Source organism: Sinocyclocheilus grahami, unplaced genomic scaffold, assembly GCF_001515645.1.
Source record: "Sinocyclocheilus grahami isolate Dianchi unplaced genomic scaffold, SAMN03320097.WGS_v1.1 scaffold1085.1, whole genome shotgun sequence".
NCBI lineage: Eukaryota > Metazoa > Chordata > Actinopteri > Cypriniformes > Cyprinidae > Sinocyclocheilus > Sinocyclocheilus grahami.
In genome coordinates, this window is record NW_015506264.1 from 433,444 (window position 1) to 457,309 (window position 23,866).

The window sequence follows — 23,866 nt, forward strand, 5'->3', positions numbered from 1 at the left end:
TCTATAATAAACCTGACAGCTGTTGTCGTCACTATTGCTTCAAGTCAAGGTCAGCTGTGCTCGAGCGGCTGTTTATAAATCATTAAATATGAAGAGAAATGCACTCTGGGAATGGAAAAGGAGAAATAGGCCAAAAGCCAGTTATTGCCTTCTCATTCAATTCCCCAGTTTGCCCTTAATTGTGAAGACATCTGAAATAACTCAGAATTAATGAGATACAAGATCATTTATATTTAAATATTTTTTTATGGTGCAGCAAAAATCTGTTAACTGGTTAACTTATACAGTGAAACATGGTTTAACATGACATTATATGCAATTTTACTATAAAATACTGTCAATATTCAATTAGTTACAATGTATGAGATTGGCTTTACTGATGATAAATATACAAAGCTGGCAAATATGCATCACATTACGTTTATTATTCTGTTTATGTCAAAATGGTGTAATCCAAAATGCATGGAAATATAAATAGAAATATTTTCAATTTAGGTCTAAATATTATTATGTGCATCAGTGTGTGTTGTTATGGTGATTATCAGTACATTGTAAGGTACAAAGCATATTTTGAGGGTGAGAACAAATTCAGCAAATATAATTTTTTGGCTGAACTATTCCTTTAAGAACTGTGTTATAATTTCAAAATCATATTAATAAAGGCGTCACACGAGAAGACTGATGTAAAAATCCCAAATAGTGCTGTCAATCTTGACCACCACACTATACAGTTTGACAAAAAACATTGAGGGGAAAAATATACTGCATAGTAGTGTGCATTGAACTTTATACTGTATATAGAAGTAGTAGACATACTACTATAGTACAGTATATGTGTGTCAAATTAAATTAGCAATAAAATCATATAAATGTAGTTCTTTAGCTCTTTACGTCCAGATGTGCTTTTTTTTGTTGTAAGATTAAAGCACCATATGTTTACAAATTACTAAAGAAGTATGAAAACAGTATTTATTCAAAATAAAACCAGTCCAAAGTACTGTTTGCTGTGTTTATAAATAATACAATTGTGGATGTGGGTTAGTTTTTAGACAAAAAAAGACAAATAATTAATTAAAATAAATGAAAGATGATACACCGAGAAGGAATGAACAGATCCAAATACAGATTCGTTTTTCTGTGTTCATTCGTGTATTAAATCAGCTCCTGGCACAGTGTTGAGGTGAGCACGACCACAGTTTCTCAACCTCAGAAGTGCAACATCATTGTTAATGTGACAAAAGAAAAAAGAAAACTTAATAATGTGCACTGGAAGGAATCCCTGATTTAATATAACAAAACATTTTCACTATATTTTCAAAAATTTTCTTTTTTTTTTGGAAAAAAGCATCTGCTAAATGAATGCATGTAAAATGTGAAAATAATGTAGGGGCAAAAATCTGCAGGATTCTATGAATGAATTGGTTACACTTTCCAAAAAAAGTCTCATTAGTTAGTCCCACTGCAACAATGAGCAATGCATTTGTTACATCATTTATTTAACCTTTCTCAGTGTTAATTAAAACAGCTGTTCACGGTAAGTTCATGTTAGTTCAGGTGCGTTAAATAATATTAAGAGATACAACTTTTGATTTCAATAATATATTAGTCAATTATAAAATTAAACTAATAATAACAGAAATTCTAAATCATATAATCAATCATCTTAGCTGATGCTCAATGTAGTTGGCAATCTGAACGTTATTGTAAAGCATTAACAATTAAATTAATCATGGTAAAATGTGTTAAATGGAGCTTATGCTTCTTGATAACTAAAAGCACAACATAAATAGCAAAGATATTAAATAAATGGTAACACTTTACTTAAAGCATTTATGTATAATGCATGGTAAAGGGTTATTAGGGGGTATAATGCATTATAATTACTCAAAATGTGCGTTGTAAATTACCAAATTTAAAATGCATAGTGTAACATGCATAGTGTTATAAAGTGTTAACTGGCAATGCATTAAAACTACTTTTATAATGCATTATACATACAGGTTTTAAGTAAAGTGTTACCAAATAAACAAACAACCATGTGTAGAATTTAGTGAATTTTGAAGAGATCTATTGGTGCAAATTCCATGTGAGCTTGATTATCAGTTTACTTCCCAAAGAGCATTAATGAACATCCATTAACGTACAGATACTCCAGAGTCGCTTCATTTGAAGGGGATTAAAATATCACGCTTTCATATTTACAAGAGTCAGTAGAAAGTGATTCCAAAAGATGATGTATATTTTTGTACGAACAGTCTTAACGCAGTTCTTTGGGCTTGTCTGTAAAGTTAGTTTGCATCAAAACACATAGACGTAAGTTGATCTGCTGTCGCTACCGACCACGTTTTTGGCGGTGCACTTATAAACGCCATTGTCTCTGCCGGAAGGGTTCTGAATGACCAGTGAACCTTGCGGATGGAGATACTTGTTTCCATAAAGTCGCGGCTGGATGCCAACCTTCAGCTGAAGACCGTCAGGCATTTCCCAAACCACCTCGGCTTTAGGTGTAGCGAGAGGAACGCAGTTTAACTGAACGGCCACACCTGGACTAGCGTAAGTCACCGGCGAGGGTCCTTTGGTTATCCGCGGCGGATACGCAATTACTATCACCGAAACCGACAGGCTGGACGATCCATGCTCATGAGTCGTTTGGCAGAGGTACATCCCTCTATCGTACACAGACGTCCTTTGGACAACAAGAGTGCCGTTGTTTAGGACCGAATAGCGTCCGGTTGTCTGCAGCCTGGTTAGGACGACTCCGTTCGGTAGAGTCCAGGTAAGTTCAGGTAACGGCTGACCACTGGACAAACAGTTGAGATGCAGATTCTCGCCGTTTATGATGCTGACGAGTGAGCTGTACTTGTTAGTGATTTCCGGTTTTCTGTTGGACTCTAATGTCACGTTTCGCTCGACGTATCCGGCGTTGTTGCGCCCGACGCATTGATACCGTCCGATCTCGGAAACCGACGGGTCTCTAATAACCAAAGTCCCATCAAATCGATGATGGAAACGGAAAATACTAGTTCCCCTAAGAAGCGACGTCCCATTCGGGAGAATCCAAGTGATCTCCGGCGACGGTTTTCCTTCTACGGAACAATTTAGATTTATTATCCCATCGGAGAGTTGGACGGACTCTGTAGGCGGATTTCGCAATCGAGGCTTTTCAACTCCTTCGGTCACCTCGAGTTGAACCTGGAGTTTGGCTTCTCCTCCTTCATTACGTGCGATGCAAAGAAGCGCGACGGAATCGCTTATCCGCACCGCGTGGATGTCCAGCGTGCCGTTGCGATGAACCGTAATACTCGAGCCGTAGTACGGCGCTGGAAGCACAATGTTGTTGGGAAACACCCATATGATCCTCGGAATTGGGTTTCCGTTTGGTTTGCAGTCTAAAAGTACGCGCTGATCCTTTACCACAGCTTTACGAATGACCCCAAGACTCTCAAATCCGTTTATAACCGGCGTTGACACAAGGACTTCAACGTGAACGACTTTCTTGTCAATTCCCGCAACGTTCCTAGCTGAGCACGTATAATTCCCGCTGTCAAACCTCTGGATTTTTTGAATGCGCAAAGTGCCATCGTTGACGATTTGGTACTTGTGGGAAACTGGCACTATGGCGCGATGAGCCGGAGACGTCCATGTGATTATGGGAGTTGGCTCTCCTTTGGCACTGCAGTTGAGGACGGCGGTTTCTCCGTAAGGAACTTTGACGATGCTGTAAACGTTGCTTTGGATGATCGGTGCATCCGCCACCACCTTGATATGAACCTTCATTTCATCTTTCCCAATCCGATTCTCGGCATAGCACGTGTAGTCGCCTTCCTCCTTCATTCCAACTTCGTTTAAATACAGTGTGCCATTATCGAACATCACGTATCTCTTGGCACGAACCCCGTTATCGTCAGATTGAGGGATGCTGTTGACCATGGTACCATCTGGGAGACTCCACGTGATTTCTGGATTAGGAAGACCAGAAGCGACGCAGTCGACTTTCAGCTCTCCTCCGAACGACACCTCGTGATCGCTCAGTGACTTGTGGTCGATTTTAGCCGCTTTCATCATCACATTGACTTTAAGGAGGACGTAGTCGTCGCCCCTTTTGTTTCTGGCCACACAGAGATAGTCTCCCTCATCCTTCTCGGTCACTGACGTGATGGTGAGCGTGCCGTTGCCGAACACTTTCATTCTGCGATCAAAGCTGAAACGAGGGATAAAAAGAGGTTACATTCTGATAAGTGTGACACTAGTAAATGGATAATTTATTATAATTTGAGGAATCAAATTTTCCTTGATCTTTTGAGATTAAAGAGTTCATTGCACAATGGGGGAAAAAAATACTTTCAGAACTCAAAACTTCCTTCCAGTGGAAAAAGCAGTATTTATTGCAACAAAAATGCAAAAAAACGACTTACTCTGAAATCATTTATTAAAGGGCTCATATCATATTTGCTTGTTTTTTAACACCATGCCAGTTTTTTTCCGCTGTTATCATGGCAAAAACCATACTTGAGCTATTTAAAAGTTGGAATAGAACTAAAAACTCTTTCCCCGCCATTGACTGAATTTTCAGTTTTTCTGTGTTTTCACTGGTGTACAGTAGTGGGCGCCATTACACATTTTCTAAAAGAGTACTGAATCCCTGGACCAAAACACGGTGAAGAAGCAGCAGAAACTGATGCAAAATAACACGATCATCAAACATTTAACAGCATATAAAACAAACCTTATTAAAGTTACTGAATGAAATTTTGACAGAGGAAGTGGTTTAGTACTGTGAAGCTTTGGGGGTGTTGATGGAAGTGATCAACTTTATCTATGTTTTTATCATCGATCTAAATCAGATCCAAACATAGTCTTTAACAAAAACGCCATTTGCTCAGCTTTTTGTTAAAACATTTTTATTTATTTTTTTCAATTATGAAACTTGCCCACATTCAAGTGTTGTTAAAAAAAGAATGCATAAAGCTAGAAAAATGATTTTTTTTTTTTAAATTAACATTAATTATTTAAAATTTTAAATTGAGTTCTTTCTTTTGACATATTGCATGTTCAGATATTCAAAATACTCTGTGGGCCATGAACATTTTGTAAAAATTATCAATAATGGCAACTTTTTCATACAAACGCTAGTGGGGAAAGAGTTAAGATCCATTTTTCCCTACAAATTATAAAACTAAATTTGGATTAACTTATTTAAAAACCAGAGCAAACCAATATTCTCATGGGAGCAGAAATATTGATTAAAATGTGTTTGAGCTCTGGTTCATATCAAGATAATTATTTTAAGAACTCAAAACTTCATTCTAGTGAAAACAAACAAACAAAAAAAAGACATTCTGAAATCCTTGATTTCTAGTGTCAGAAACACCAGATATAAGCAAACTACTGCCCACATTTACACGTCAGCAATGCCTGTTTGTACATCTGTAAAGCTGCACATATATAAAAGGATTTCTGTTTTAGTAGCACCACATGACATTTTATCAAAGCGTATCAAAAAATGCAATTGTGCCAAAACCACAAATTTACTAATCAAGGCTGTGTTTCCAAAAAGCATCATAAGCCAAAACAGATCATACAGACCATTGGTGTTCACGGTTTCTAACTTAGGTTTATGATGTTTTTGGGCAAAAAATTGTTAATTCAGAAGAACTGGGCTTTCTTCTCTGCATTTGATTAATGTTCTTTTTGTCTTCCCTCTGTATCCATTTAGTTTCTTCTGTCCTCTGTAATTAATTACATGATACACAATATGTTGTTTTGCTATTCGGTTAATCATGCTCTGTAACCAACAGTGTATATGGAGAGATTCAAAATAATTCCAAAGAGAGCCAGAGACAGTAAAATCCATATGTGTGGTGCCCATTGTGTTCAAATTGAGATCTGTAATATTTTCTAGTGTTTTAAAAGAAGTCCCTTCTGCTCAGCAACACTGCAAAAAATCAAAAGTTGAGAAAACGTAAAAGTTTAAGGCAACCAGCTTCAGGGCATTTTTGAGTTTTCAGTTTATACAACAACAAGTTGAGAAAACGCAAACATCTCCTGAAGCTGGTTGCCTTAAACGTTTAAGTTCTCAACTTTTGATTTATTTTTTACAGTGAAGGCTGCATTTATTTGTACAGTAAAAATGCATGCCTGATTCAAGGAGGGGGTTTCAAAAAATGGCCAACAAATATTGTTTTACTAACTTATTAATTTTAAGTTAAATTGTGCTTTGTTGATATAATGTCTGATAGAATGTTAAAAATGTTCAGTATTACATAAATATTTTTAAATTGTTGTTCTGTAATTGAATTTTTCTTTGAAAAGCAACAGTAAAAAGCACATTTAGGCTATTTAATTTATGCAATGGTAAAAAAAATTGACATGGGGGAAAAAAAAGTTCAATATTCGACCCAGTGTTTCATCTTGTTCGTTAATGGCTTCGGCCAAGAATTTTCATTTCGCTGCATCCCCAATGAAAATGTAGTAATATGCAATTATTTTACCTGTAATATGCATCAACCAGTTTTTTAGACGGCGTCCTCCAGATGATCCTGGGATTGGGGCTTCCAGTGGCCGAACAGCTGAGACTCAGCTGACCTCCGTAGCGGACATCTGTACTGTGTGCAGATGTGGACATGATTCTGGCAGTAGTGGAGCTTTTCTTCACCTGCAGATTCACAGTCCTTTTAGCAACACCCACCGAATTCACAGCCACGCATTCATAATTCCCAGAATCCTTCTCTGCAGGGTTATGGATAAACAGCGTCCCGTTGGGGAAAACGAACAAATTGCCATTGATGAACTGCGAGGGGCGAAGCTGTGTGCTGGTAAACGTGACCCAGCGGATGGTCGGATCGGGTGTGGCTTTAGCGGTGCAGTGCATGATAGCTGATTGGCCATCAGAGACGGTGTAGTTCTCCCAGAGCTGCTCTTGGATTGTGGGAGGCGAGGCTGCGATTTGGAGCCTTACGGAAAGCATGTCGGCTCCAGCGGCGTTGCTCGCTATGCATTTGTAGACGCCCTTGTCCGGGTAATTGGTGTTTTTGACTTGAAGCGTTCCATTGGTGAAGAGCATGACCTTCTGTTTGCTGTTACTAACGGCTCGCACTACCGATCGATCCGGAAGCACCCAGCTGATGTTTGGGATTGGGAGGCCTTGTGCTTGGCATTCCAAGAAAGCACTGTTTCCTGGATAAACTGTTATATCTTTATGACGTGGAGGCATCATCCTGGGCGCGTGGGCCAACACCACTAGGGTCACCATCATCTTGTCAATGCCGTGTGGATTGCGAGCGCTGCACAGATACTGCCCGCGGTCCTGAAGCTGAACGCTGTGGATGACAAACGTTCCATTGGACTGGACCTCAAATCGCTGGATTTTGGTATTTATTGATATGACAGCTCCTGTCGAGAGTTCAATGAATTTAAACCAATGAAAAGCTGCTTGTAGTCATTTAGACACATATATACAAAAAAAAGAGACTGAAAACAAATAAAAAGGTGTCAGATTAATTAAAAAAAACAATACAAAATGTATGTATATATAAAAAAACAAATAAGACAACAAACGTTTAAAAAAAAATATATATATATATACCCCCCAAGTTTCACAGACAAGGCTTAAGCCTAGTCCCAGACTAAAATGTAAGTCTGATCTGTTTTAACTGAAAGAAACTTGCACTGATTGATCTTAAAATATATCAGTGCCTTTGTTTTGTCTCAAGATGCACACCAGTAATGTTTTTTCTAAGGCATGTTAATAAAAATTACTTACATTTCCTAATTGAACAATGTCCTAATCCTGGCTTAGTCTAAGCCCTGTCTGTGAAATTGGGCCTTAGAATTTAGAAATATAATAGATGCTTTAAATTTGTAGGCACAGAGGTTGTACAAAAACACTGATAATATTGTTAGCTTTACATAACCTCTGTTTAGTCTCTATAATATAATGAATATATTGTAAAGTAATAGCATATACACACAAAAACACACAAAAAAACACACACACACACACACACACAGTGATTGAAAGTAAATAATAAATAAATGCGTCAAATTGATTTAAAAAACAATATACAATTTATATTAAAAACAAATAAGACATTAAATCGGTCAAATAAATTAATAGAAAAATATACAGAACTTATTAATAAAAATATACAAAAAATAGAATCATTATATACGCTATATCAAGGTTTATGCATTAAAATTATACTCCCAAGTCCTGCATATAATGTACTGTAACTGTAACTACTTGTCATATGTGAGTTACCTGTGGAGACTTTGGTCCAGGTCAGGAGGGGTTTCGGCTCCCCCACAGAATCACATGGTAACTGCACATCTGTCCCAGCATTCACAGTGACTGTGTGGAGTTTGGCAGCAGTGATCCTGGGCCTCATTTGCGGTCCTTGAGGAAACAGAATTGCACCTGACTGTCTGTTCACTGGTTCATCGATCTGAATTTGGTTGTTTGGCTGTGTGGTGCTTGACGCAGTTGTGGGACTCGAGGTAGCAGATCGAGCAGTTGCTGTCAATATCTTAGGTGTAGTAGTTGATTTGACGTTGGTGAGAGAGTTTAAATCAACAGGTGAGGTGGTGACGGAAGGTTTTCTGATAATATTAGGTCTAATATTCACAGAATGATTTCTACTGTTATAGTACGGATACCTGTGGTTAGCGCTGGGAAATCTTCCCCTGTGCCTGGAATCGATGTAGTTCGTTCCAGGATTTCTTGAGTAAAATGGGATTCTATTGTCTGGTAAGAGATAACTAAGTGTTGACTTTATAGCAGGTGTAGTAGTAGTAGTAGTAGTAGTCGTCATCGTAGTAGCTGAAGTGGTCGAAATAGGCCCAGTAATAGTACCAGCTGTCGACAGTGTAGTAGGTGCTGTTGTTGTTCCAATGTGTTGGGTTGTAATGGGAATTATGGCTGTAGTTGCTGGTAATGTAATTGTGGGTGAAGTATTCAGAGATGTAGGAGGAATCAAAGGTTCATCGAGTCCATGGACTAACCTTTCCCTCTGGTATTGCTTAGAAACAGAGTTTGGTTGTAAGAAGTAAATCTCATTGGTTTGAGTAGTAAGAGTAGGCGATGGTGAACTTGTGGCTAAAGACTCGGTTTGTCTCCCAACAGATATTATGGATTCTGCAAGTGTCTCTGGTGTTGAAGGGAAAGATACTTGGTTGTGAATGGATTCTTCTTCTTTAAAGCTTTCATTTGTTTGTGAAGGGTAGTCTTGGGGCCGTGGCATGGAGGTGACTAAAGATTCTTCTGTAGAACTTACTTCCAATGTATAGTTCTCTCTTAGAACATTGCTGAAGTGTGATTCAGGTAAGTGGAAGACATCCAGCCCGTCTGTGTTCAAAGTAAAGCTGATCTCTGTTGGATGAATTTCTTTGTTGGCCTTTGGTAACGCTGTTGAAAGCATGCCTGAGAAATCCTGCTGGGCAGTTGTCAGTGAAATGGTTTCAACGCCAAGTCGAGATGTCGGATCTACACTCGTGGGAACAGAGTACTCATCCATCTCCTCTGCAGATGCAATGATTCTGTCCTCTTCCACCTCGAAAGGAGTAATGTCTTCATTCTCAAACTCTGATATTGTGCTCATGGGGGGAGATGCAGATGGGCTTCTAGAGTTTGGAGGCATCTGTTGGATATGGAGGAAATTGCTTGCCTTTACTTTGTGGATTTTTGAACCAGTTTTCTCATCCGGGAGGGAGATAGTGTTTTCCTCATTTATGGCATTTGGGAATACCATCGGCACTGTAGGATAAATGGGACTAGTAGTCGGATATTCCGATGTGCTTTCAGCTAAGGTTGTGGAGTAAATGTGAGCTGTTACTGGGATAGTTGGATGGATTGACGAGCTTCCAGCTGGATTTGTGGAAAAAATGTGAGCAGTGGTTGTACTAGTTGGATGGATCAATGTGTCTCCAGATGGGGTTCTGGAGTAAATGTGAGCAGTAGTTATGGATGGATGAATCAATGTGTCTCCAGATGGGCTTCTGGAGTAAATATGAGCAGTAGTTGTAGAGGTTGGATGGATCATTGCGTCTTCAGCTGGGCTTGTCGGATCTGATTTCAAAGTTGGAACATGAACTCCTGCAGCTGTAGAGGTTGACCATCGTCTTCTTGTCGGAAGCTTTGAGAACGGCCTTCTCAATTTTATTCGTCGCCTACCTCCAAATCTTCTCCTGGAGTTCCAATGAGCTTTTGCTCTGGACGGCGCTGAACTTGGTGAAGCACGTGGGCTTGATATGGTAGCAAATGAATTGCTGTCAGGCTGTCCAAAATCAAAACCCCCAATCTGTGACTGGACGCTAGTCTTTCCGGAGAAATTTAGCTCATTTTCATTCTCAGACTCAGCTTTGATGACAGACCTGGAATTTACTTGGTCATTTTTGGCACTTATGGTGCTCACATGGCCTCTTTCTACAACATTCACTTCTGTCATAACATAATGGGCTCCAGATGTGGGATTTGAGATGTAAGGCACCTCGTCTGAGCTAGTTTGTAATTCTGGAGGAGCCGTTAGGTATATGTTATTATTTTTTCCCTTGATATGAGGTGTAATTGCATGCCTGTGGTAAACATCCGTTTGGTGTGGCATGCTGAAAGTGTTTGACTCTTCTTTTGGACTGGAGTCTCCAGAAGAACTCTCAATGTTGTCAATCGACCTCGGATGATCTACATTCACCGTCTCTGCAGTGCCATGTTGGACAATGTTAACTGATGAGTTCCTCAGAGAGGTTTTCTCACGGATTTTGGCCAAAAGAATGGCCCACTTCTGAGGGTCTATATTGTTCTTGGTATTAACAGTTCTTTGGTTTGTTAAGCCAGTTCTGTTTGGTTGTCCAGGCATGCCCTTTCTAAAGGGTCGCCTATGGTGGATGTTGCCAAAAGAACGTCCTTGCGTTCTTGCATTTGGACCCTTCCTTCGATTAATAAAGCTTCTGTTTGGTACAGCTCTCTTTTGAGTTTCATCTCCGGAAGCTTCCTCTACATCCTCCAAATAGGCTTTTACCTTAGTTGACACTCCCGCGGCAGACTGCGGCCTGATGGGATACTGTCGCAGTGGCTGGATTCCTTTCCGCCTCATAACAGTTAGTTTAGTCGCCAGTACATCCACACCGTGTTGGTTCATGGCGACACATTTGTGATATCCATTATTGTTAAGCTGACTATAAGGAATGAACAAAGTCCCATTGGGAAAGACTAAAGCCCTGGATGTATTTGCTTTGGCATTCAGTACACTGCCATCTGGAAATATCCAATTCACCACAGCATCTGAAGTCGCCGTAGTAAGACAGGGCAAAGATGCAGACTCGCCAACAAACTTTGTTAAAGCGTTTCCAAATTCTTCACCTGGAAGCGGGGTTGAGGACTCCATAACGGAAAAACGGAAAGGCAGAACATCAATATCTCCTGCAAACTCAGCAATGCAATAATAAACTCCAGAGTCTCTGTGCTCGACAGATTTAATGTGAAGTTTGCCGCTGCTAGAAACAGTCACTCTTTTGTCGGTCGAGCCGAACGCAGCTTTAATCTTTGACCCATCGGGCGCCATCCAGTGAACAGCTGCGTTTCCAGAGCTTTGCACACGGCAGTCCATTTCAATCGCACCACCCACAACAGAACTGAAGCTCGTCTGGGTTTTATTGTCATGCTCAATCATGACCCAAGATCTGACGGGCTCCTTGTCTGTGGTGGTAGTCAAATGAGTGTTTAGAATGAGTCTCACACTCTTGGAGGAGGAATAAGGCCTGTTTAACTTGATGTTCATGAAGGACTGCATGAGCCAAGATGGACGGGCTACAACATTGGCTCGGACACCAGAGTAAAAATAGGCATCCCTTTCCATGTCCTGTCTGTATCTGTAGCTAAGCTGCGGCTCTCTACTTAGCATGATTTCCCTTCGCAGATGCACAGGCACATCACTATAGTACGCAAGAAGCCTCCAAAAGCTTTCATAGTTGTCTCTGTCCACAGGACACTCCAGGTCAAAGAAGAGAGTCACGTTAGCAGCGATCTCGAGAGATTTTGTATAATTCCAGCTGATTTTAGTGGATTCTCTTGGTTCAAGTATTTGGCAGATCAAGTCAACTTTAGTCCCATGCTCGTCGGATAAACCAAGGGAGACGTTTCCAAATGGTGGTTTGATCCTGTCGATGGGCAGAAGCTCACTCATGTTGTTCTCTTGTGAGACGTTCTTTCCTGGAGAGCTGATAGCTGGTCCAGAGCAGACGAACTCTTTGAGATCCGAGATGTCTTGTCCTTTAAGGTGTTTAGGAGACGCGCACAGTGGACAGAGCTGACCGCTGGCAAATGTTCTGTCCTTCTTGCATTTCATCACTCCTAGGAAAACGAAACAAATCCAGACTTCAGAAGATGGAATTTGTTCTTCACTCAGTGTTCTAAATACTCAAACATCTCTAATTTTGATATTTTTTGAAGAAAAAAAGTTAGAGGCCCAAATAGAAACAACAGCAGATACATTTTTTTAAATATAAAATACATTTGTTAAAATATAAATATTAAAACATACGTGCAGATTTTTCAAAAAGAAGAAGATTGTTGATGTTTATTAAATAAGTCTCTTATGGTCATCAAGGCTGCATTTATTTGATCAAAACGCATTAAAAACAGTATAATATTGAGAAATATTTTTACAATTTGAAATAATGGTTTTCTATTTTAATATATTTTAAAATATAATTTATTGCAGTAGTGACAAAGTGAATTTTCACCAACCATAACTAGAGTCTTCAGTGTCACATGATCCTTCAGAAATCATTCTAATATGCTGATTTATTATCAAACAGTTCATATTTCGCAGTTAACAGTTAATCTGCTTAATATTTTTATGGAGCCTGTGATACTTTTTTTCAGGATTCTTTGATAAAAAGTTAAAAAGCATTTATTGAATAAACAGCATTTATTCAAAATAGATTTTTTTTGTAATAATATAAATGTATTTATTTACTATCACTTTTTATTAGTTTTATTAATTTAAGTATTATTTTCTTTCATAAATCAATAAATATAAATATAGTGACCCCAAACCTTCGAAAGGCAGTATATATATATATATACACATACATATGTATATGTGTCTCTGCAGCACAAAAGCAGTGTTAAGTCGCTGGGGGATATTTGTAGCAATAGCCAACAATACATTGTATGGGTCACAATTATAATTTTTTCTTTTATGCCAAAAATCATTAGGATATTAAGTAAAGATCATGTTCCATGAAGATATTTTGTAAATTTCCTACCATAAATATATCAAAATGTAATTTTTGATTAGTAATATGCATCGCTAAGAAGTTCATTTGGAAATTTAAAGGTGATTTTCTTAATATTTTGATTTTTTTTTGCACCCTCAGATTCCAGATTTTCAAATATTGTCATATCCTAACAAACCATACCTCAATGGAAAGCTCATTTATTCAGCTTGTTATATACACAAACAAACACGCACATACATGTATATATGTACACACATATAAATAACTGTTTTATTATAATAGAAGTTTGGAAGATTTTCTTTATTTCTTTAGAAAATTAAATTGCAATCTATATGCATTCTGAATTCTGAATGAAAACAGAACCAAAAGACTACAACCTGAGCTGACCTCAAACCTCAACACTACTCAACTACTGCTGCACAAACAGGAAACAGGATACGATATCTAAGTTTATACAGTGTGACATCTGGACAACGATCATCTGAAGCACTCAGAAACTAATTACCTGGATTTCGTGCACTCCAGTCCTGTAACCAGCTCATCCGGCAGTCGCAGCTCCACGGGTTTGCGTATAAGAAGAGGTTCTCCAGCTGCGGCATGCTCTCCAGCATGTTTCTGGGCAGCGTGCTGAGGAGGTTTTCAGAGAGATACAGATGCTTCAGGGTAGACACAGAAAAACGCTGCAGCAGCGAGAACGTACTAAATGTAGCAGGATGGAGCTTTTGCAGATGGTTGGCCTCTAGATGGAGCAGACGCAGTGAGGTCAGGCCACTGAATGCATCCGGGTGGATGAACTCGATGCGGTTGTGGTCCAGATGGAGTCTAACAAGAGCCGTCAAACCAGAGAAGGTGTGACCGGTAAGGACTCGCAGTTTGTTGTAGCTCATTTTTAAAACCTGCGGGGAACACAGTGAACTCACAGTGAGTCATTTTGACAAAACAACAATGCATCGCTTACAGCTGTAGTCTTTTTAACATTTGAAATCTAACATAACACCATAGTCACTTTTACTTTTAACCTTTTTAAGTTAGACCTAATTAATTAGAGCTACGCACATGAAGGACTTCTACTGTGCTTCACCAGATGACTGTGATTTTACCTGTAATGAAAGCAGATCCTGAAAAGCAGCATCGGGTATTTTCTGCACGTTGTTGCCATGCATCATGAGCAGCTCTAGTTTTCGAAGGCCAGCAAAGGAAACGTCTGTGATGTGATTTATAGTGTTAAACCTGTTAGAGAGCAAATGCATAGTTACCATTGTGTTTATTTCTTTATGCTGAAGTGTACAAATATTGTTGTTCCTCTTTTGTAACTCACTCTGGATAAAAACTAAATGCATAAATAAAAATGCTTAATTTGTATGTACACATATATAGTATGAAAGGTTGGGGCTAGTTGTCACAGAGAAGTTGTCTCAAGGTCTACAATATCTCAGCAACTGTGTGGTTTTGAGCAAAAAGTCACGATACAAATGCTTATTTTCTCTCTTTGCATGTTGATTTCAAATATGTGGTTGAAAGCGGTCTAATAATGCAATATTTTTTAAATTCTATCCTGTGATCACACCATAGTATTGACTAAGTATTAAAGTCTTAAAGTTTGCGAGACTCATGATTTTTACATACACGAGAGACCTGAGATATTATCTTGAGACCAGAATACCAGAACACGTTTGCTTGAATAGAACTACTCTCAATTTCTTCAGTAAATCTAATAATTGCTTTAGTTGAAGTTTTGCTGAAAGCAATTTTCGCTGTGCAATCTGTTGAGGTTTCTTATAACAGTTAGTCAGATGTGACAACTTACCCCATATATAGTGTCAATGAGTGTTACATTAACTCTTAACTGTTTGTTTTTTTAATTAACACTTTAAGGTTTGAGCTTGTACAGAAACTGACTTTTAAATGCTTAAAATGGTTTAACTCTTAACTGTCACCCCCCCCCCCTTTGAACATATACGTGAAAGTGCACTATTCAAACTTAAATTGTTATAATTCATGAACGGTTTTGAATACAGACATAAGGTTGATCTATTTTTTAAAGAAGACAATCAGCAGATCATTGCAGAAGTGAAATCATTGCAAAAAAATGAAAGCATAAACAGTTATAGAAGTTTAAATTTACTGTAAAGAAAATGTACTGTACTGTACTATTTTGATTATATTATATTTATATTATATTATATTTTATATATTGATATGAGATTAAAGCCATAAGTCTAAATGAGTTATGTTCCAAATTTGAAGTTGATATTAAAAAAGTTGAGGTTCCTATGCAATTTTGTTTAGGTGTTATACCTCAAACAGCCACCAGGTGCCATCCAAACTCCATTGATTTTTTTTATGCATTTTTCTGTCACAAATGTATAAATGTATCTCTCAGTATTACTTCTATAACAAAATATGAAATCTTGAGACTCAGACCTTTCCGACGATATGTATTTTGTCAAGATTATAAAGAGTTTTGATTCCAAAAGGAATCAATCACTCTTAATATTTCAGATACATGATCCTATGATAAACCTTCAGTTTCTGCCATGACTTGCCCAAAGTTAATGCGCTGGACCTGTCTGGAGATGCCCGTGGGAACGGTCAGGAGCGCACGGAAGGTGCAGTGCACTTCAGCAGGAGCAGAGCAGATGCACTGCCGCGGACAAACCCCGCCGGAGCCACAAAAACTGACCAGCAGCACCAGCAATTTCCTTCAAGCAGATCTCACTTACATCAGCTTCACATAGAATCCACCAGAATAAAGTACCACAGCATCCTGTTATAAATATTCTCCCGGTTTTCATATACTTGATAGATGCAACAGGACTAAACAGCAGCAAGTAAAAAAAACACAGAATGAACTCACACATGAATAAACTCCATGAGGATCCCGTGAGGTGCTTCACTGTCTGCACAGAACCTCAGAGTAGAGCTGGAGAACAGCGATTGTGAAACCCAAGCCTGAGGAAGGAGGAGCTAAACTGAGAGAAACCCAGTAAAAACACCCATCTACTGAAACACGATCAATTAAACAACACAGACACAGACTGAGCAGCTCAAATCATTTTATTTTGAGGAGTTTTGGAGTTTGTTTTAAAGCAATTGCATTGGATCATAATACTCAAATGGAAACAATTTCATTTCCATGCATGAAATCAAACATGTTCAGACTTTATGATAATTTGAAGGTGACTCGTAAGAAATAAGGTCAGATTGGTTAACGCTAGTTAATGCATTACATAACATTAACATCGATCAATGCATTTATTAGTCATTTTGAGGAATTCTAAAAGCAATTGCATTGAATCATAACACTCAAATGGAAAAATTTCGTTTTCATGCATAACATTAAAAACATTAATTTAAAGCATCAGTATGCATAGGTTATAACATAAACATGCAACATACTTCAAGTTAGCAACATTGTCTTTTCAAGTCATGATTACACCACAGTCCATTTTAAGTCTGCAATCCGAGACCATTCTTTACTATAAATAATGGTGCCACAGAATGAACTATTTGTCACTATTTGTTTCAGACACCAAAAGCATTTGCATCTTTTCAAACGGAAGGTGGATATTACAGTATGCATGCAAAGCTTGATATACTGTGTGTAATGAGAGGCTGTGATTGTTTAGTCAGCGGTTCAGTGAACGGTTCTTGGTGGTCCTGGTTCAGCACAGATTCAAAGACTGGGTTAAAAATACCTCGGACTGCTGCTTTTATTGCCTATTTTACACAACAACAACAACAACAACAGAGCTGTGTGTTGAATCACTCTAGAGCACTGAACTAACACACAAGCCTTTGTATTATTTTTATTTGCATTTATTTTCCTGGCAGATAATTCCTTTGCAACGCAGCTTACTTTATGAAGAGTTGCGCAAGCCATTTTCTTCATAAGTACTTTAATTAGCAATTGAGATTCAAGGAATTCACATTTTATAATCATATAATGTTTTACAGTCACATATGATACATAAATTATGTTCTGATTGGATGAGCTACATTTTATAAGCTTGCTTCCGCCATGGAATTAAAAAAAGAACTAAAGCTAATTGTGACTTTTTTATCGACTACTTTCTGAGTCGCAATTTTAAGTTCATATTTAGGAATTAGTTTTTGTTTTGTGCCGCAGAATTAAAAAAAACAATGTAATTGTAACTTTACCTCACAATTCTGAATTTGTTGCTCTAAATGACTAAATTTATATCTTGCAATTCAAACTTCTCGTAATATTATAAACATGATTTTAATAAAGAACTACATTACACGACAAAGGAATTGCATGCGCAGATTATTTATGATCATATGAAGGCAACATTTTCGAAATAAGGTCACATTTGTTAACATTAGTTAATGCATTATGTAGCTAACAATAAGCAATACATTTATATCATAATAATTATACATTAAATAACATGAACAGCCAATGAAAATTACTTATGAAACAGAAGGTTAATGTTAATTTCAACATTTACTAATATATTATTAAAACCAAAAGTTGTATCTGTTCATGCAGAAACCTGACTGTAAAGTGTTACCTTTTTAAATGATTTTTGTATCTTATTATTTTACTGTTTTCAGATGTTTCATAATAGCAATAAGCCAATTTAGTTGTTTCACATTTTTACTTCTGTTTATGTTGAATGATGTTTCTGAAGCGTGTCTCGTCTCATTGGCAGAGCAGATTAAACCCGCAGAAGAAATTCACAGAGATCTCCAACTAATAAAACTAATGAGCTGCAGACCATATTAATATCATTACTTTCTCTAATGAGACACTCGAGTCCTATAAATTCATAATATATAATATATTCTTAATAAAACAACAGGCGTATCATCTGACTACTTCAAGCAATATCTGCAAACAGAAAACAGACTCTAAATTCATATTTAGGAATTAGTTTTTGTTTTGTGCCGCAGAATTAAAAAAAACAATGTAATTGTAACTTTACCTCACAATTCTGAATTTGTTGCTCTAAATGACTAAATTTATATCTTGCAATTCAAATTCTCGTAATATTATAAACCACATGATTTTAATAAAGAACTACATTACACGACAAAGGAATTGCATGCGCAGATTATTTATGATCATATGAAGGCAACATTTTCGAAATAAGGTCACATTTGTTAACATTAGTTAATTGTTAACTGCAGACCATATTAATATCATTACTTTCTCTAATGAGACACTCGAGTCCTATAAATTCATAATATATAATATATTCTTAATAAAAAAACAGGCATATCATCTGACTACTTCAAGCAATATCTGCAAACAGAAAACAGACTGATATTTATATCCAGCATTTCTATAATGGTTGTGAACAAGAGAAAAGGCACTGGCTTTAAAACGAAATAAACCTTTCTTTATCAAATTAGTCTTAGTTTTAGAGAAATTGTTCATTTAAAGATTATAAATAAATACAAAATTCAAGCATAATCTTGAGTCAAAAAATTTGACTATTATATTTTTTGGTAATATTTTGAATTTAGTTTAATTTGTATCTTTTGTTTTTGTGTTTTATGTGTTTAAAATGTATTGTAATTTTGTTGTGTATTTTTGCTATTTTTATTAGTGCACACACACGCAAGCACACACACACGCAAGCACACACACACACACACACACACACACACACACATCCTCTTCTGTTCACCTAGGCTGCATTCATTTGATTAAAAGTTCAGTAAAAACAGCAAAACCGTAAAATATTATTATGATTTAAAATAAATGTTTTCCATGCGAATATACTGCAAAATATAATATCTTCCTGTGATGCAAACATCTTCAGCATCCTTACTACACAGTCTTCAGTGTCACATGATCCTTCAGAAATTGTTCCTAATATGCTCTAAATAAATTACATTTTAAAATATATTCAGATAGAAACCAGTTATTTAAAATTGTAATACTATTTCACAATTTTACTGCTTTTACTGTATTTTTGATAAAATAAATACAGCCTCGGTGAGCAGAAAAAACTACTTTCAGAAACATTAATAATAAAAAACAAACAAATATTCTAAACTTTTGACTGGTTGTGCACATGCAAAGAAGGATGCAGTTGTTAGAAACAGCTTTTGAGTGGTTTAACGCTGATGACATCGTAATAAATATATAATGTGATAATTATTCTTTAAAAGAAACTGCAAATGGGAGATATGCAATCCAGATTTGGTAAATTTGGGACATTTGTATCAGGATCATTCATAGTGATCCAGTCCAATGCGGAAAGCAAAACATGCAATTTCCAAATTAAACTTTGTGCACATATGGGCCCAGAAAACCATTTAAAGGGAATGAGGAGTTAATGCATTTTCATTTCATTTGAACCGTCCCTTTAAGCGCTAAACGAGTGTGTGTTGGAGGTCAGATGATATGTGTGTTTGGGTGTAAGTGAGTTTACAGCTCTGGGAGATTGCGTGTTCGCTGAGATGGGTTTGCAGCAGGTTGACAGACTCATGATCATCATCTCGTGTCGTCAGCCGCTGGGTGTTTAAGAGCTGCCGCTCCCCTCCACCAAACGATGTCCTTCTGAGGAGCCTGGAGAAGTTCAGCAGGGGCAATAATCAAACTGTGAAGGAATCAAACAGTCTTGATTTTTTAGATGGAAATTGTTCTGTACTAATATACTGATGAAAATGTACTGTGACTTTCAGAGGCAAAACACACAGGAAAGGTCATATGAAAGTAAGTTATTACTATTTTGGTGCAGAATTATTCAATTATTTGCATAAAAATTTACTTGAAGTCTTTATACATAATGCATTATAAAAGTATTTTGATGCATTAATTTTGCATTGTAATGCACATGCATTATATGAGCTCATGAATAATTGTATATAATATCTATTCCTTACTAGGGTTGCAAAAAGGATTTTTTTTTTTATATTCCAGGGATTTTTGGAAAGTTTCCCGGAAATTTACAGGAAATTTTCCACCCCTTTGCAACCCTATTCCTTATGAAAGTAAAATGCGTTAAAACTAATTTCAGATGTGCACTACTAAAAAAAAAAAAATTCTCTTACTTAGTATTTCTGTCTTGTTTTCTAGTATAAATATCTAAACATTTTGATATTTCTTTCAGAAAACAAAACATAATATATTAAGTCATTTTACTTGTAAAATAAATGTATCTTGATTAAAGATTTTTTTTAATATTTATACTAGAAAACAAGACAAAAATAGCCTACTTAGTAAGAAAATAATTTTTTGCAGTGTAACAAGAAATCTGCAAATACTATAATGCATTTCAACTTTGGTTACAATTAATTATGAAAAGATATGCCTTATAATGCATTGTACATAAAGGCTTTAAGTAAATTGTTACCAGTGATTTTTCAGTCTTTTTTTTAGTATATTCTTAAAGACACCTCCATAAAACACATTTACTTGAGAAGCAAAATAACTTAATATATTCAGTCTTGAACATAAAATATCAAATTTAACTGAGTTTTTGCTTAAAACGAGACACAATATCTGCCAGATACCACATATGCAGAGTTTTAGCAGCTAGGTATCCACTAGTTATGAATACCCCATAGATTCTCTATGGGGTTCAGGTCAGGCGAGTTTGCAGGCCAATCAAGCACAGTAACACCATGGTCATTGAACCAGCTTTTGGTGCTTTTGGCAGTGTGGGCAGGTGTCAAGTCCTGCTGGAAAATGAAATCAGCATCTCCATAAAGCTTGTCAGCAGAAGGAAGCATGAAGTGCTCTCAAATTTCCTGGTAGATGGCTGCGTTGACTGTGGACTTCAGAAAACACAGTGGACCAACACCAGCACATGACATGGCAGCCCAAATCATCACTGACTGTGGAAACTTCACACTGGACTTCAAGCAACATGGTTTCTGTGCCTCTCCACTCTTCCTCCAGACTCTGGGACCTTGATTTCCAAATGAAATGCAAAGTTTACTTTCATGTGAAAAGAGGACTTTGGTCCACTGTGCTTTCTCACATGCCTTTTGTGTGTTTTTGATTGTGTTTTATTTTGATGTTGACTAACATATTAAAGCATGTGTAAAGTACTATATCACATCCTCATGCAATATAATATTAATATGTAATATATTAAAAGGCAATAGATGTAATAATGAATTGCATATAAAGATGTACTTAAGTCCTACTTAAGAATGTCAAAAACAACACTCTAAAGTTCCACTAATTGCATTTAATTTCAGTTTAAACTGTAGTTCATTTGTTTTATTTTATCGTTTTGAACCTATCCTAGACTTTGTGTGCATTTATGACAAAAAAATAGCCTTCGAAAGACAGAAAACATTTAATTCCGAAATTATTTTAAATGTCATTTCGACCACACAATCAATGGTGATTTTGAACAGTGGAAATGTTCATAATGATTCTGATTAAAGAAAACAAAATGTCAAACGTTTGTTAAAAAAATGTTAACCTATTAAAGGGAAGCTCAACATCTAAAAGGTCTGTACAAGTTTATTGTATGTGGATATTATGCTATGATGACCTAGCTGGCAACAGAAAACAAAACGCTTCTTTCTTCTGACAGGAACACAAGCTCAGTGATTTAATTGGGACTAAATGGGAAGCAGCTGCTAGACAGCAATGGAATCTCAAACCTTTCTTACCTTTGACAACAGAAAATTGCTAAATAGTATAAGGATGTGAGGTCTGACAGATAATGAGCATGTGGTGTTAATTAACTATCAGTGCTGAGGTGATTATTATCATTAATCATCAGGCCTTGAACTTCAAATTCACTGAGTGGAAACAGAGGAGTGCTGACGGAGCGCTGGGCTTTATCAACTCGCCACGGAGACACGCTTTATACTAGGGATGCACGATACCATTTTTCAGAACCGATCCCAATCCAATACCAAAAGTTCTGAGTATGGGACAATACCGATACCAATCCGATACCAAAAGTTCTGAGTATCGGACAATACCGATCCCGATCCCATACCAAAAGTTCTGAGTATGGGACAATACCGATACCAATCCGATACCAAAAGTTCTGAGTATGGGACAATACCGATACCAATCCGATACCAAAAGTTCTGAGTATCGGACAATACCGATCCCGATCCCATACCAAAAGTTCTGAGTATGGGACAATACCGATACCAATCCGATACCAAAAGGTCTGAGTATCGGACAATACCGATACCGATCCGATACCAAAAGTTCTGAGTATCGGACAATACCGATCCCGATCCCATACCAAAAGTTCTGAGTATGGGACAATACCGATACCAATCCGATACCAGCACAGTTTTTTTTTATTTCTATACCTCAGTGTGTGTTGACCCGATCATCACTCTTTTATGTATTACACACAATCTACTAAATATAGACAACTTCATTATAAAGAAAAATAGCAAATAAAAAAATATATATTCATAATCTATGAGAAAAATAGGCTACTATTATAAACTAGGTTAGTGGATAATTCAGCAGCAAAAGTTACTCTACAAAAATTAGTTCAATAATTTTATAAAATCTAAACATTTAGAGAAAAACTATTTAGTGGGGGAAAAAATAAAAGAAAATAAGTGTAATCTGGTAAAATGTTACACAATGCCCTTTGTACTGTAATCAGAATCAGAATCAGAATTCAGAATCAGAATGAGCTTTATTGCCAGGTATGTTTACACATACGATGAATTTGTTTTCATGACAGAAGCTTCCACAGTGTAACAGAATGACAGTGACAGAACAAAAAACACACCGATACCAATCCGATACCAAAAGTTCTGAGTATCGGACAATACCGATACCGATCCGATACCAAAAGTTCTGAGTATCGGACAATACCGATACCAATCCGATACCAGCACAGTTTTTTTTTATTTCTATACCTCAGTGTGTGTTGACCCGATCATCACTCTTTTATGTATTACACACAATCTACTAAATATAGACAACTTCATTATAAAGAAAAATAGCAAATAAAAAAATATATATTCATAATCTATGAGAAAAATAGGCTACTATTATAAACTAGGTTAGTGGATAATTCAGCAGCAAAAGTTACTCTACAAAAATTAGTTCAATAATTTTATAAAATCTAAACATTTAGAGAAAAACTATTTAGTGGGGGAAAAAATAAAAGAAAATAAGTGTAATCTGGTAAAATGTTACACAATGCCCTTTGTACTGTAATCAGAATCAGAATCAGAATTCAGAATCAGAATGAGCTTTATTGCCAGGTATGTTTACACATACGATGAATTTGTTTTCATGACAGAAGCTTCCACAGTGTAACAGAATGACAGTGACAGAACAAAAAACACAGATAATAAAAAATAGAACAAATAGTAAATTAGGAATAACAATATATAAATTGACAATTGTGTGTGCAGGTATATTACAATAGACAGTTTTGTATGTACAGGTACTGTATATTATGTGCAAATTTGAGGTGTAGACTGAGTATGTGTGTTAGATAAATAAGTGTATGAGTGTATAAATAGTGTGTGTTCCACAGTTATTGTCAAGTGTTCATGAGATGGATGGCCTGAGGGAAGAAACTGTTCCTGTGTCTGGCCATTCTGGTGCTCAGTGCTCTGTAGGGTCGACCAGTTCAAAGAGGGAGTGTGCTGGATGTGAGGGGTCCAGAGTGATTCTGCCAGCCCTTTTGCTCACTCTGGA

General features: G+C 36.8%; 1 protein-coding gene across 1 annotated transcript in view; it reads right to left on the minus strand.

Annotated features, from left to right (window-relative positions):
- Positions 1-2,281: 2,281 nt before the first annotated feature.
- LOC107566568 (matrix-remodeling-associated protein 5-like) overlaps positions 2,282-23,866 on the minus strand; it is a 40,344-nt gene continuing 18,759 nt past the window's right edge. Inside the window, exons 7-13 of the mRNA XM_016252046.1 lie at positions 15,783-15,938; positions 14,337-14,466; positions 13,742-14,132; positions 10,007-12,343; positions 8,261-9,853; positions 6,492-7,392; positions 2,282-4,201 (exon numbers count right to left, since the gene is read on the minus strand). Of these exons, the coding sequence (XP_016107532.1) occupies positions 2,299-4,201; positions 6,492-7,392; positions 8,261-9,853; positions 10,007-12,343; positions 13,742-14,132; positions 14,337-14,466; positions 15,783-15,938 (7,411 nt within the window). The 3' untranslated portion in view covers positions 2,282-2,298. The remainder of the gene's footprint in view (positions 4,202-6,491; positions 7,393-8,260; positions 9,854-10,006; positions 12,344-13,741; positions 14,133-14,336; positions 14,467-15,782; positions 15,939-23,866) is intronic.